This window comes from Alligator mississippiensis, chromosome 10, assembly GCF_030867095.1.
Source record: "Alligator mississippiensis isolate rAllMis1 chromosome 10, rAllMis1, whole genome shotgun sequence".
Classification (NCBI taxonomy): domain Eukaryota; kingdom Metazoa; phylum Chordata; order Crocodylia; family Alligatoridae; genus Alligator; species Alligator mississippiensis.
The window spans coordinates 9,153,137-9,168,476 of NC_081833.1; the positions used below are offsets into that span (position 1 = coordinate 9,153,137).

General features: G+C 43.8%; 1 protein-coding gene across 2 annotated transcripts in view; it reads left to right on the plus strand.

The window, feature by feature from the left end:
• Positions 1–13,238: 13,238 nt before the first annotated feature.
• PIWIL1 (piwi like RNA-mediated gene silencing 1) overlaps positions 13,239–15,340 on the plus strand; it is a 28,381-nt gene continuing 26,279 nt past the window's right edge. Inside the window, exons 1-2 of one of the 2 annotated variants that reach the window (XM_006260910.4) lie at positions 13,239–13,376; positions 14,179–14,261. In XM_006260910.4, the coding sequence (XP_006260972.1) occupies positions 14,187–14,261 (75 nt within the window). In that variant the 5' untranslated portion in view covers positions 13,239–13,376; positions 14,179–14,186. Of the gene's footprint in view, positions 13,377–13,520; positions 13,551–14,178; positions 14,262–15,340 lie in introns of those variants that run through there. The other variant, XM_019486674.2, reaches the window with a different exon arrangement.

A 15,340-nucleotide genomic window follows, 5' to 3' on the forward strand; every position in this document is an offset into this window, starting at 1 on the left:
TTAAGCCCCAAGTTAAAAGGCTTATCTCGCTGGGAAGCTGGGAAATTCCCCTTTCCAGTGCCATAAGATTCTTGATCTTATACCAGGACTGCAACTTGCCCACAATAGGCCAGGAGCAGGTATAATTTCTGGGAATAGATTCCAGGTGAGGAGGGGGAAGCAATCATGTAGCTGGTTCATTTGAAGAAAAAAAATCCATGCATACGCATTTGATGACATTTAGATGGAGGTTAAGGGAGGATAAATTGGTGAGCAGAGAGGATGGGAGATGGCTAAAGGTGAAGAATAAGTTCATGGATCAGACAGCTCTGCAGGTTGTTTGTTTTTTTTTAATATGGCCATCACCACCATGCATTTGATATGTGAAAACCTTCTTGGGCAAGAGCCATACACCACTGCAGGTGTAGAACCAGGCCTGCACCTTGCCAGGCATCTCAAAATGAGAAGGAGATCTGACCATCCTTCCATGTGGCTCTGGGCACCTTTATTCCTTCCGTAAGAGAGCCCTGTGAACCCATGGAAGTACAAGTTAAGCATTATCTAGGTGTTTGAACTCAAAAATAGAAATATACATCAGTGTGAACTACAACTAAATGAAACCCCTCGTTCGATATTCTTGCATGGGTTTTTGTTCTCTTGGACAGACTGTTCTCAGTGGTGGTGGATGCCAGAACAAGGAGCAATGGTCTCAAGTTGCAGTGAGAGAATTTAGGTTGGATACTAGGGAAAACTTTCTTACTAGAAGGATTACCTAGAGAGGTGGTGGAGTCACCATCGTTGGAGGCTTTTAAGGTCTGGCTCAACAAAGCCCTGGCTGGGATGACCTAGTTGGGGATGGTCCTGCTTTGAGCAGGGGGTTGGACTAGATGGACCTCTGGAGGTCTCTTCCAACCCTCATTTTCTATGATTCGAAGTCCGAATGCAGTGGGCATCTCTGGCATCTGACCCTCAGCTGTCTGCGTCAACCTGACACATAGGAAACAGCTGTGTTCTCACTGGCTGGCAGGGATTTCTTCCCTTCTCACATCCTTCACAGCTTGCTACAGCGATTCCCACACACTCCCTCAATAGCACTTTTATTTTACCCTTGCATCTCCTTTGCATAACTGCAATATTGTTAGAAAGACACTTCAGGGTCTTTGTAATTATGACAGGAGTTACCTGAGGTATTACCCTTCAGGCCTGAAGTGCAAAACTGAAGGCAGGCTCAGTGAAAGGATGCTGGGTCTGGATGCTATTAGGCAGTAGGTCCTCCGTAAAGTGCAAAAAGAAAGTTAGGCCCCTCAGAATGGGATCCAAAACAGCTACCACGTTGCACATGGCCGCATCTTGAGTCCCACCGTATGGACTATTCATGGATGCACAAGGTGCAAGTGCTTACTTTCAAAAGGTTTGGGACTGTCGATATGGCTGGACGGATGCACCCCTTTCTTTCAGAAGATGGGGACAACTTGCTCTTTTCTTTTTAAAAGGCAGCTGCCAAAAAGAGGTGGTGGTGCTGCAGGATTACTTGTGCATTTTACAGTAACCAGTTTTGGATGAAACTCAGAATTGTTTGGGAACTGGAAACAGGATCTAGGCATTATTTCCTACACTCACTCCCTGGTTGAGTGAGCTCCCCACTAGGCTATTCATGCGCCCAGACTCTATCGCCCAATTCTGTTCTTCAAAGTGGCAAAGCTACGATAGGAATATAGCTAGGTGGTTAAGGCACTCACCTAGGAGGCTAGGGATAGGGATGGTATCCCTGCAAGGAGGAAAGGGAACTGAACCTGGGTGGTCGCACTTTCTGATGTACAAAGGGGACACAAGTGGCAGTGCATGTGCTCCGAGTGCTTGGAAAGAGGTCTGCCAGGTCCCTGCATCCCAGCTGCATTCAAGTGTGATCTAGGCACTGAACTGCTATGCCTCATCAGGACATAGGCAGTGCCAGGGAAGCTCAGAGATGCACGTTTGGGCACCTCAGTCAATTTATAATCAAGGAGGCGAGGCAGAAAATGAGCAGTTTTCAGAATCATGATTTTGGACTTAAATACCTAATTTTAACCGGATTCCCACTTTAAGCATCCAAGTCCTTCATTAGATCTGGCCCTACCGAGATGACTAGTAGCAGCCTACTTCCCCGTTCACCCTCTTGCACAAAGGCCTATAAACCTTATGTAGGCAATTTGTGGGCCCTGTGCAAATAAGAAGTAATAATGCAAAGTTTTTGGAGTTTTATAGGCACATATAAAAACAATTGGTTTCATGCTAGCAGAATCACTGCCCGAGACTAGTTCCCAGGCTGAACGGACTGTTTAAGTAAGCTTACCCAAGTTTACCTGCCAGCAGCACGTACACCTGAACTGGTTTGGCTGCGATATCTTTAGCAAAATGAATTTAGCCTTCACAGCCCTATTCATATCAGAATCCGGATCACTGTTCCTCCTGTTCCCCTGGAAATGTGCGCAATAGATAATCAAAGAACAAAGATCAACGTCTAAGCAGACATGGAAACTGAACTAATGGTGGTCCCTCTCCAAGCAAGGATTTGGGCACAGGAACTGAAACAGGCTCAGGATCTGTTCCATTGCTATGGCAGGATAGGAAGCCTGCAGTTTAACTCTGCATACTGTGCTTGTTCTGCCTACAATATGCTCAGTCCAGTATCTTCCAGAAATACGATCTTCCCCTTGCCCCTCATACAGTTTTTATTAGAAATAAGAAAGAAGCACCTGCCAGAAGCTAGTATGCACGATACACCCATCTCCTCCTGCTTGCAGCTACAGGCAAGTCAGATACAAGTTTGCTCAGATTCTGTACGTTTCATAATTTTTTTCCCCCACTTACAAAAATTTACATCAGGCATGTCGAATCATGAACCCAAGCTTACTATGGACACTTTCCACAAGGGGAAAAAGAAAAATCCCACATAATTTTAATCAATTTGCCTTAAGAGCAATAAAACAATGGGGGATTAAGGAAAAAATAAAAACTTATTACAATGCAAAGGGCCTGATTCTGCAGGCACTTAAGTCCTTGAGTAATGTTATTCACCTGTGTAGATACACTGAAGTCAAAAGCAGAGAATAAAAATGTGTTTGGTCCCACTGCACTTAACAGAGCTACCCATATGCCTAAGGACCTTCAGGCTCAAGATCAAGAGTCCCTGGAAGTCTGAAGTCATTGTCTGAAAGTGGTCATCCTCCTAAAGCGGTGACCACAACTGGTGCATCAACAACCAAACCAGTTAGATGGTATTTTTGTAAATTGATCAAGGAAATCAATGCTGCCTCAGCCAACATAAGTAGTATAATTCCCTGATCTCAAGATGCCAGCTCCCAGGTCTGTAATGATGTCAGCTAAATGAGGGAGGGAGTCTGCATGCCCCAGGGTAAGATCAAGCACGGGCCATTTTATAAGGGAACACTACGCTTATTTGACTCCTGCATTGGCTGATCCTGTTTTAAATTCATTTTAATTGAATTCTGAAGTAGAAGTGTTCAAAATAAGAAGGATAAATAAAGGGTATAAAGCTGAGATTTTGAGCCATAGGCATTTTGGAGGAAAAGTAATTTAAGCCCAATATGCAAGAGCAGTAAAAAAAATGGCTAACAAGATGCAAGACTATACAGTATCAGCAGAAAGAGGGAATGGCAAATAAGAGAGATGATGCAGTGCATCTGTAAAGCAGTTTCTAGAGCACATCTGATGACCAGGACTGATGAACTCACTATAAAATCTTGAGCTGGAGAGAGTGCAGTACAGGTTCAAAAATATGTATCAAGTGTAGGTAGAAATATCAAGGAAGTTTGATTTAACCTCTTTGATGGGACCTTACAAAAAGTTTCTCAAATCTATAGACCCAAGAGCAAAGTTCTTACTGGCTCAGGCACTGGCCCCAGGAGATTAGACCAGTGGCTGTCAACCTTCATAGGCTCAAAGCACCCTGCTTTAGACTCAAGATGATCCTCAAAAAATGCCTCTCTTAGTTTTCACTCATTTTTGACAATGGAAAAACTAATAATGCTTCTGTTGCAGAGCAATGCTTGCAATGCTTCTGTTGCAGAGCACTCAGACCACAACAGGCCAGCATGTTTTTAACACTGTAGATCAGGGGTGGACAAAAATGTGGCCCGTGGGCTGGGTGTGGACCGCCAGGCCATCCTATCTGGCCCGCAGAGCCCCTAAAAAAGAAAAGTGTAGAAAATTTACATACATCTGCCCCTGGCTGCCTGTTATGCGGCCCTTGATGGCTTGCTAAAACTCAGTGAGTGGCCCTCCGCCTGAAATAATTGCCCGCCCCTGCTGCAGATTCTTATTTGAAACGTCTGGGTTTATCTTGTGAATCATGTTTGGACACCTAACCATGCTAACATTTTATGGCACTCTTGAAAGGATCTCTGGGTGGCATCCTGGTTGAGAACCACTGGATTAGACCCTTAGATCCCTTTATAGTCAATGGGACAAGTAAGGGGCTCTGAAGGGCAATTCAGAGTGGGTGGACACTGAATGGAGAGCTGCCTAGAGATGGCCATTTAGAAAACATCAGGAAACATCAAATTCTGTCTCTCTGAGGCTTAGGTAGCTGACTCCGGGCTGTCCATTAGGTGCATCCATCCACTGAGAATCCAGAACAGAGTCCTCCTCTGAGTGTAGGTGCCTAACTGAAATTATGGTGGTGTTGTCCACTTTTTTGTATCATTGCTTCACGGGAGTAAGCAGGAGACCAGGATCCTCAGCCGAGAGGATTCAAATCTGCTTCTCTAGAGAGCACCCGAAACCATCAGGCTACTGAATGAGCAGGAAGGAGATGAAGAATCAGCTCTTGCATTCTTCCACACTCTTTTTCAGCAACTCCAACTTCCCGTTGAACCAGTCCAAGCCCTTCACCCCGTTTCCTCTCCCTCGTGCTGTAACGTCCTAGCACACACACTGCTGTTCCATCCCGTATTGCTTCTCCCCTCTTCCCTAACCTCTCTCAAACACAGGTGTCATGCTTGATAAGGCTGAATTTAGAACCAACCAGTACTGCAAACTGCCTTTATTAGTCAACTTTCTATAACTAGGGGGTGAACAAAGTCATGTGTTCTTGGTTAGGAGAACTGGCTGGAGGGGATGAAAAGCAAACTGGATCTGAGAGAGTCCAATTTGCTCCAGGAGGAAAGAATTAATATTCAGAATTGCATGTGCAATTCATAAAAGAAGATAACCTTAACTGCATAACACTAAGACCAAGGGAAAGATGCAAGATTCAACAGCGCCCACCTTGAGGAAGACCAGCAAGGCCAGATATATTTTATATCCTGTGTTCGAATAGTCTGACAAAGCCAGCTTCATGCAACTACTCCATGAATTGTTCAATGCTCAGTTATGCTTCTCCATGTTTCCATTCACATTACAGACCGGTTCCTCTGTGTATTTTAAAAGAACGAGTACACCTAATCCATCCATGTACAGTAGCGAGGCAGTTATACCAAGCTTATTACCACACTTTTGTTACCTGAACAAATTACACTTCTGCCACACTGTGGGTTTGTGCACTTAGACAGCCTAAGCAGAAGAACCATCTGAAAGGTAACTCAAAATTTAACCCAGTAGTCTTCATAAAACCTTGGACTGTAGCTACAAATATATCTCATAGATTCATTTGCTGGTGTCATCCCACAGATCCATTTTACAGGTCTGATAACTTCAGTGAGGGCTTCACTCACAGAGCAGTGGCAGAATTGAGCCCTGTCTCAGTATCATCAAGTTCAATACACACATTACCGAAATGACGTTGCGAATAAATGAATATGTCATTGCTGGTCCCCTCATCCTCATGCATGAGGACGACAAAGGTTTCAAAGAAAACATTTAAAAAATGATTTTGCAACTTAAGAAAACATACTTCAGGAATTACCATTTCCTTTACCATGCAACCAAATTCACTGTATGTTACAGCTTTAAAGCCGAGATCTAAGGTTCAGATCAACTCTTTAATCCTGACTGTGGCTTCGGGTACTTCCTGATATTTATGAGAAATGCTCCAGGCCTGCAGCTGGGCTTTGAACAAAAAAAAAAAATTTAAAAAAAAAAAAAATGAACTTATTTGACTGTGACTAAAGTTTTATAGTATTTTTAAAACAAAGTTAAGCTGCGACATTAATTTAATTCCAAACTAAATGGCATCACTCAACTGCTCTGTATAATTTAGGAATATTTAGAGCAATGGGAAGATAATTAGCCGAACACAAAGTGAAAAAATGAGCAACAATCAATCTATGTTGCCTCATCTAAACTCTACAATTGTAATGAAATCCCCTCTTCTGCAATTCTCCCAATTTTTTTGGACTGGTATGTGTTTTTCTGAGCCAAACACCGTCCAATGCCAGTATGAAAGTCAGTTAATACAGTCTCTAAAATACCCTTAAAGGTTTTTTCCCAGATTTTTTTTTTTTTATTTATTTTTTTTTTTACACCACTAACAAGAAGCACAGATGAGCAGGGGCAGGAACACATTCTGGGGAATACCAAACCCATGAATACACTACCGTTTTAACATTTCACAGTAGTGCTAACTCGTGAAGGTTTTGTTTCCGTCCTTTAAAATGTTGCTGGAAAGCCTATGTCAGCTCATTTTGCCTTGGACAGCAGGAACGGATCGCCTAGAGCTGGTAGAAAGCTAGCGTTGTCCAGAGCAAGGAGAAAGAAACAGAAGGAATGAATAAGTAGGTACAAGTAGAGGGAGGAGTGGTAGGTTGCAGATAGGTCCCAAAGTCATTATTTCACAAGGTCAGAGGAATCAGGTCGCCGTCTTGCATAACTGGGATTACCGTGATGAGGGCAGCAGTGGCGAGATCCATTTCTGAACCGAGAAAATATGGACTGGGAATACCAATCCTGCTTTCACCGAAGCAAAACTCATTGGTGGCGATTGGAACAGGAGCAAACCCAAAAAGATTCCCAGAAAGTGGAGAGAAATTACTTCAGGCCATCTTTCTTCAGAACTTCTCTTTTATAAGCGTTTAAAAAGTCATAGTGTCTGATGAAAGAAAGTGAGGACTTACAGGGAGAAAAAAAAAAAAAAAAAGAGAGACTTGGGAATAAACAACAGATGGGAACCTCTGCCCTACAGTCTTCCCAAAAATTTATCTTATTGCACGTCCCCGTCCAGATTTACCAGCTGCCCGTGTATCCCTACCAGCATCAGTTTTAAAATTTTATAGTTTAACCCCTTAAATGCCAATTATTAATATTATAACGAAAATTAAACCTGCCATTACCCAATTTCTCCCGCGTACCCCACCCCAGAGATGTCAGGAAACCCAATTCTAAAAAAATGCACCGAAATGGGAGAAATTGAAATTTCTAAATTTCAATTTAGAAATTGATTTACGTGACAATAATAAATAGCTTTTGGTTATACAAACGACATGCCTGTTGCATTCTGCGCCATGATTTCAAAAACAGATTTACCCTTTGCCCCACCCCAGGTGATTATTAAGCCCCAACTTCTGGGATCTGTTAATCTTCCCTATTTATAATAAATCACATATGACATTTAAGCTGTACGGTCAAGAAGCAAGCGTATTAATTCATGAATTGTCGTTTCAGCTAGTGGGAATCATTCTTAAAGCCCTCCCTTTCTCACTGGCTTTTTTAGCTATAAAAGGAGGTGTAAAAATGCCGAGGGCCAGATTTTCAAAGGAGCCTTCGGCCAGATATTCAAGTGCTCAGCACCCACCATAGAAGCCAGAATTTCAAAAGCGCTCTGCTTCCAGCAGCGTCCATTGTGATACTGGTGGATGGATTTTCAAATGAGTTCAGGACCCAACGTGCTGAGCGCTTTTGAAAATCTGGCCCCCAATTGTGGGTGCCGAGTTCTTTTGAAAAAATCGGTCCATATATATTTCTGCTTCATCACAGCATCCAACAATCCTGACAAATGAGATTCCTCCTTTTCTCTTTACTCGGATACCTTAGGGTATCATCCTTTCTGGGGTTAGAGCCAGCAGAGCCATTGAAGCTTGGACTTCAGAACTCTTTGATGCCATTAAAAGAACGGGAAGGTAAGATATTCATCTTGTTTGATTGGTTTAAATGATGTTTAAATGCAATGCATTTAAACATCATCAAAAAGGGAGCGAATTTTGTCGTTTCTTCAGCGGATGCCTTCGCGTCACATATTCATTTACCATTCAATATCCCAAAGTGCTGCTAACAACACAAGTTAACAGCTGTCTGCTAGTGCAATTCCTGGCTCCTGCCTCCCCAGGCATCTTTTTCCTGTTTATACTTGTACATCAAATAGGCCTTTGGAAAAATCCCTGATTTTCTTTTGTTCTGTTTTCTTTGTTCTGTTTCCATGCAGTCTTTTCCCCTTTGGAGATGACATGTATGGGAAATGGCTTATTGTAGCAACAGGAGACAGAAGGCAAAAACAATTGCATCATGGGAAAAACAAACATCAAAGCCGAGCACAAGACAAGTAGCTGTGAAACAATTATTTCATGCACAGCGTTTTGGTGCGTTTAAGTACAAGACTATCTGGATATTTTGGCTGTGCAATCAGAACGTGAATCTCGCCAAAGCCACCAGTTTCAAAACGGCATTTTCCTCCTTATTTCTATGCAGGATCAGGCGGGACTAAACATTCCCGGCACCTGTTGTAGCCGGTGAATTGCCACTTACACATTTCCTGCAACTATTTTATGGAAATTCATTATTCATACCCATCGCTGGGCTCGGATCAGTAAAAAAGCGGCCGCATGAACAAGTCCAAAAGCTTGCCCATATCATTCATTAAATGCAAACTACCATGTCAAACTTCAACTCCTGACTAAGAATTTGGGGGCAAGTTTCTGATCCTTCGTTTCATTTTTTTTTAAACGGATTGCTGTAGGAAAGCATCCCAATTAAGTGCTTCGGCAGGTTTGAATAATTTCTATCTAAGGATAATTAGGATCTTCAGTGAAATGGGGGAATTTAAATATATATAAATATATACACAGACACACAATTAGTACGGCAAACATTCCTGCTTATTTATTCGTTTAAAAAAAAAAAAAAAAAAAAAAAAAAAAAGAATTTCCCCTTGCACACGTTTTTGTTCCCTCTCCCAATTCAAGTCACTGGAGTGGCTCAGAATAGATCTTTTTAGTCTGTTTACCTTTTAAACAATGCTGATCTAAGAAAATCTGCATGTCGTGTTTCTGCAGCTTTAGCCCTCTGACCTGCTGCAGAACTCTGCAGGCTATGAAGCAATAAAATTTCCCACTGTGGGTAAAGAGCCCACGGCAAGCAGTAATCAGTGCTCTTAAAAAGCGGTGAACATGCCTTGCATAAGTATATGTATTGAGTTTGTTAAATATTTATCCAGATTTATATTTGAGTAATAAAAAAGTTACACGCTGGAAGTATGGTAACTTGTGTCTAAGTCACACCCCCACTTGGCCTTGACGTTTAAGGGCTTTTCTTTTTAATTGAGAAAAGGAGCATTTTGTTTCTTAAGTAGGCTGCTGTCCTGTCCTCAGTTATAAATCAGAGTTGAACTGGGCTTCAAGTCAGAATCTGAACAAACAAAAGGAGATATTAATGAGTATTTACTTCTGTTGTTACGGTACAGTATACACTCATAACAGCTTGGGAGAAGAGGTGGCAAAGGCCATTCACTGGACAAGGGGACCTAATCCTCCACCCATGGAAGTCAACTCCAAATGGGCAGATAGGAGCAGGTCCAGGGCCTTGGTCTGTTATAATCTAGGAGTGGAATTACTTCAGGTTTGATCCTGCCCCCATTGAAACCCGCAGAAAATATCCTCTGACTTCATTCAGATCCGACTGCTTGATGCCTGAACTTATGAAATGCTGACTGCCTCCTGCAAGGCTGCCCTTCCTTGCCCTCTCATACTGCAGTACAGATGGACATGGATCACGGACCATTACAGTATTCCCATAGATTGGAGCCTGATCCGCAAAGCATTTAGGTACCTCTTTAGGTATGCAACTCCCTTGAATATCAATTGGAGCTAGGCACCTAGATTCCTTGGAGGAATCGGGCCATAGTGATTTAAAAGGCATAAAACTCATTACAATAATCTAATCTCAAGGGCCAAATCCAGACATGCAGGCACATGTGGTTTGGGCAGACACGTGCACTGCGGCACAAAGCAGCACAAATTTGTGCCACTACAGTTTGCGCTGCTGCAAATACACGCCCCTGCTCACATGGATGCAGCCAAGGTAGTCAAAGTCTGGTTAGGTTAACTGAGATGTAGAGCTCTAATGTCTATGCTAAAGGAAAAAAAGTTGGGCATGGGGAGTAGCTCCTATTTAGGATTGCTCACTTCCAAGCCACGAAGTTTAGTAGTTCTGTTGAGCGTGGGGAGTCTTAATATCTAGAGTGCATATCTCTGGGGTTTATGGGGCTAATGGATCAGCAACTAAATAGGTGTTTGTACCTAGGGAAAAAAAGAGTGTATATGAGCCAATATTTGGCATACTAAAGAAAGTGTGAAGTCTCTGTGGTACAAGGCTTGCTTGTCCCTGTGCTTAGTTTGAATTGTGTTAACATTTAATTAGGCTAATGTCCAGCTGTTCCTTCCAGGCACTTCTGGGTCTGTCTTAATATGAACAACCTGGTGGCAGCACGTAATGCAGTGTTGTTTTTATGGGGGCCCAAGACACTGTAGAAAAGTGGGTATTTAGAAACAAGACAACCAGTTTAGCTTTTGTACAAAACACTGTTGTATTCCCTTGACACTCGGGGCAAGTGAAATGTTAATCTAGTTAGTGTTTTATTCTCCAAGGTCTTAAAAGTCAAAAGCAATTTTCACATTAAGTATCAAACACTTATGGCCTTGAGTAAGGTGCCTGGGAAGTAATAACTGAAGAAGATAGTGGTGAATGAGAGGGTTACAACAGAAATGCAGGGTTTTCCTTGAGAAGTGTGGTTACACGGTATCTGCACAGTAAGAGAATTTTTCAAGAGAAGTATTAGTCCTAGCTGAATTGCACTTGATCATACTCATCCAGGGCTTGTTTTTAGGGATGCACATGTGTGTGCAGTGCATAATACATGATTAAGAACTAGATAATATTCTGTGTTTGCTCTGACATTCCCCAGGCCAAAAAGGGTCAGCCACTTTTTTGTCACTGTCCCTCACTTCTCAGCGACTGTGCAAGGCACTTCGGATTTACCAGCGTTGAGAGGGAAGAACAGGGAACATGCATCATCATTTGGTGAGAAGGATGCCAAACGCTAGGGTGCTAGAGACGAAAGATTTGGCCTAAACACAATAGGATACAACCTGTGCTCATGTCTCAGAAGCGTTTCTAAAGGTTTTTCTTCATACTGAAAATTTAGCAGCATCATTTTACCAATCTATTTATACTGCCACAATTATAGTTGCAGCTCCCTTTTATTCTAGAAAAACATAACGTAAAACAACAGAATAGAACAGCCCTGGTAAGTTTTCCCCACCACTCAGAGAAGCCCTAAGCCACTTTTGAGACTCCTCCATTTTCAAGCTGCTTTAATTTGACTGCTTATCGTAGCTCCTGTAGAGCGGTCTGCAGCCCAGACCTGCCCGAGGAGAGGACACTTGCTGTCCATGCCCAGCATGACCCTACATTGGGAGCTACAAGGTGTGGAGGTGCAATGTAAGTGTGAGTTTTCCTAAGGATGCTGTAGCTATGTGAATAAAAGCTCCTTGATTCCAACAGGAGCTGGGATCTGCCCCAACAAGTATAAAAACACATTCATTTCTGCAGCATCTTGTTTAGATGCTGTTGTCAGTCAGTGGATCTGAGAAGCACATCTTTTGGAGAAAGTGCCTAGTCTGAAGTTTTATTTCTTGTTTCACTGCTCCACCTCCTGGTGGAATGATAGCATGGTGGTTTTGCAAGACAGAAATAGCAGGTGTGTCTTCAACTCGGGAGCTCTCCTCTCCCCAGTAAACTTGGGTACGACAAGGATTTTTTCCTCCAAATTGGGTACAAGGATTTTTTCGTCTCTCTGTTGAAGCCTCCAGCATTTAAGGTCGACGAAGTTGTGGTTTGGAGGCTGTAGCCCGAACTCCTGTGCACAGTCACTACTGATGCACCTTTTCTCCAAGAATTTGTCCAGTCCCTTTTTCAATCTGGCTAAACTGTCAGCTTCCAGTGGCAGCAGGTCCCACACTTCAACGTGAAAAGAAATACACTTCCTTTTGTTTGTTTGAAACTTAGGACCTACCAGTCTCCATGTTGTGACCCCCGGTTTGAGAGTCAGCAAATCATAAATCCGTATTTCCTTTCTTTTTGCCATTTAGTATCCTGTAAATCCTTCTCAGGTCCCCCCTCTGGGTCTGGGACAGACATTGCATAAACCAGTTTGAGCCAAATTAGTTCAGTCTGATATTATCTTCAATCAGGTTTCTCTCAAACCAGTTTCAGCCATTTTCAAACTGGTTTATGTGCACGGTTACAGGTTTAAACCGATTTCTGAGCACTTAAACCGGTTTATGTCTCTTTTCTAAACTGAATAGGCCTTGCCTCTTTAGCCTTCCCTCATAGGGAAGCCTCTCGGTACCACTCACTATCATTATTGCCAATTTTTTGGGCCTCCTCTGTGCCCTCCTAACGTCACCCACGGCTCGCAAGGGTGCAACATTGAATTCAGACGCCCGGTCGCATGCGTCCCCATTATTCTTTAGGTGTTTTCTTGCGATTTCCCAGTTGGTCTCATAAAAAAGGTATCATTTTGGAACCAAGAGGTCTAGTTTTTGGTATAAAATGCCGCAATATTTAAGCACAATGTTGTGGCTGGGATGCCCCAGGAATGACGCCAGAGGCAAGGACATCGGAGGGCAACATTTCTTATTGGACTATAGAGTTAGACAAGTTTTCAAGTGCCTAAAATGCTGCGAGTGGGGACAGGACATCAATGCCCATGAAAGAATAAGGGGGCTTGCCTTAATTATGCTTTGGGCCATTAGACAAGGAGATTTGGCCCAGAGAGACAAGAACAGCGATGCACTGAACTAGGTATGTACAGGGACAGGCAGGACTAAGTGCCCAGCTCCAACTTCGGCTTCTTTCGGAACCTTTCGGCTCTTTCCGGCGGCCGGGCACTTCGGGAACATTCGGGTCTCACTGACGTCACTCCCGGCGCCTTCGGCTCGGCTCGGCTCCCCTTCGGAACGCTTCGGCGGCCCCCTCGGGGCTCACGTGACGGCGCGGACCAATCCAGTGCCAGCACGCGCCGCGCTCGCTGGCCCACGAGGCGAGGCGAAGCGACGCGAGCGGCGTTTTCGCACCCCTCCCTCCCGCGGTGTATGCGTCCGCTCCGGGAAAAAAATAATCCCTAGCTACCTCCCCCTCGGTGCTACCCCGCGCGTGCCCGGTCCGGACCCACAGTACCTCTGGGAGTGGTAAGTTGCTCTTCGGAGACGCGGAGCAGGAAAGGCTGAGCGGACCGTCCACCCGGAAACACCACGAGGAGTGGCGGAACGACTCCTGCTAGGTCCAGCAGTGTGAGGCGGCCTTTAAAAGCCGCGGCGGGGCGGGCCGGCGGGGAGTGGCGGGTGGCGCCTCGGTAGCGACGGGTGAGGGCCGTTGGGGGAGGGGTCGAGTTGGGTTTTCTTGGCCCTTTAAAGTTAAAAAAAAAAATAAATTTAAAAATTGGCGTCATTTAAAGTCAATTTAATTATTAGGCTGGCATCATTTAAAAAAAATAAAAACTTGGCTTCATTTAAAGCTAATTGAATCAATTTAATTAATTAGCAGGCTGGCTACGCTTAACAAAAATTTAAGTTTAAAAATTGGTTTAATTGAAAGCTGATTTAGTTCAATGTAATTAGCAGGTCAGCTTCATTTAGAAAAAAAATAAATCTAAAAATTGGCTTCATTTAAAGCGGATTTAATAAATTAATAGGCTGGCTTTTTTAAAAAAAATTAAATTCAAAAATTGATTTAATTTAGAGCTGATTTAATTAGCGGGGTGGCTTCATTTACAAAACTTAAATTTAAAAATTAGCCTCGTATAAAGCCGGTTTAATTAGTTAAAATTTAATTTGTGGGTTGGCTTCATTTAAAAATGGTAAAATTTTATGTTCTTGCATTTTATCAAAAGGCAAGAGTGTAAAATAGGAAGTGGGATGCAGGGAAGGAGGGAACCAAAGGAGCTCAGGGGATAAATGACGGTGCCCTAAAACTGTGGATTTTGTTTCCTAGGAAGGACAATGACGGGCAGGGCCCGAGCCCGTGGGAGAGCCCGCGGCCAGGCGCTTCACACGACCTCCCTAGCAGCAGCTGTCGTAAGTGCTGGTTTTTGGGATCCAGAGCGAGTGCGTTTTGAAGGACAAAGTGAAGTCCTAAGCGGCCCACAAAGTGCTTGGCTTTACATGAAACCTCTTTCAGAAAGTGGTGTTGCTGCGGCAGCCCGCTTGGGCTTGGGCCCGTCCTACGTCTTCCTTCACGTGGGATTAGTGCAGGGCTTTGTCGTGGCGCCCTGGGAAGCAGCGTAGCCACGTGGCTACATCTGGCTAATGAGCCGGTTGTCAGCACAGTGTGTCGGCTGGGTCGTCATGTCAGGTTAACGACTGTTTGGGGTTCCCTGAGCTAGTCTCGGGGATGTGTTTTGAGAGCCGTATTGGTCTGAGGCAAAAAGACATGCAAAAATCTAGAGCTCTTGGTTCAGAGATGATACCTTTTGTTAGACCAACTAAGAAATTGCAAAAAAACAAAAAAATTCTGCAAACTTTCCTGCTGACACGCCCTTCCTGAGGCTCAGAGAAAGTTAGATGTAAAAATGAAGTTTATTTCCTACATATGGGGACTTTTTACTATCTTGAGCTTTCCCTGAGCCTGATGAAGGGCGCGTGAGCCCAAAAGTTTGCAGAAAAGCTTCGCCCCTCTTGCTGGGAGCCTTTGACCCCAGCTGACTTCCTGCCCCTTGGGCAGGGGCTGGATCCAATGATCTCCCAAGGTCCCTTCCAGCCCTAATGTCTGTGAAATAAAAAAATATTTTCTTGGAGTTTCTCAGTTGGTCTAATAAAAGGTATCACCTGTGAACTGAAAGTTTTAGATTTTGCATTTCTTTCTGAGCTAGTCTGGCTTTCTTTGCTGGGTATGGCACTAGCCCTGTAATGGCATGCCCTAAAGTAGGGGTCAGCAGGCTATAGCCCATAGGCCAGATCTGGCCTGCGAAGAAATTGGATCTGGGATGGTGCACTGACCCACAGTTGCAGGCTTGCTGTCAGATCCGGCCCCGTATTTAAAGGCCAGCTAAACGCATTGTTCAGCAGAGGGCTCTGAAGACGGCTTCCATCTAGGTTGCAGCCTCTGTTCACCATCTTAGCTGCTCTAAATTATCTCTTTCCACCTGTTGTGGAGG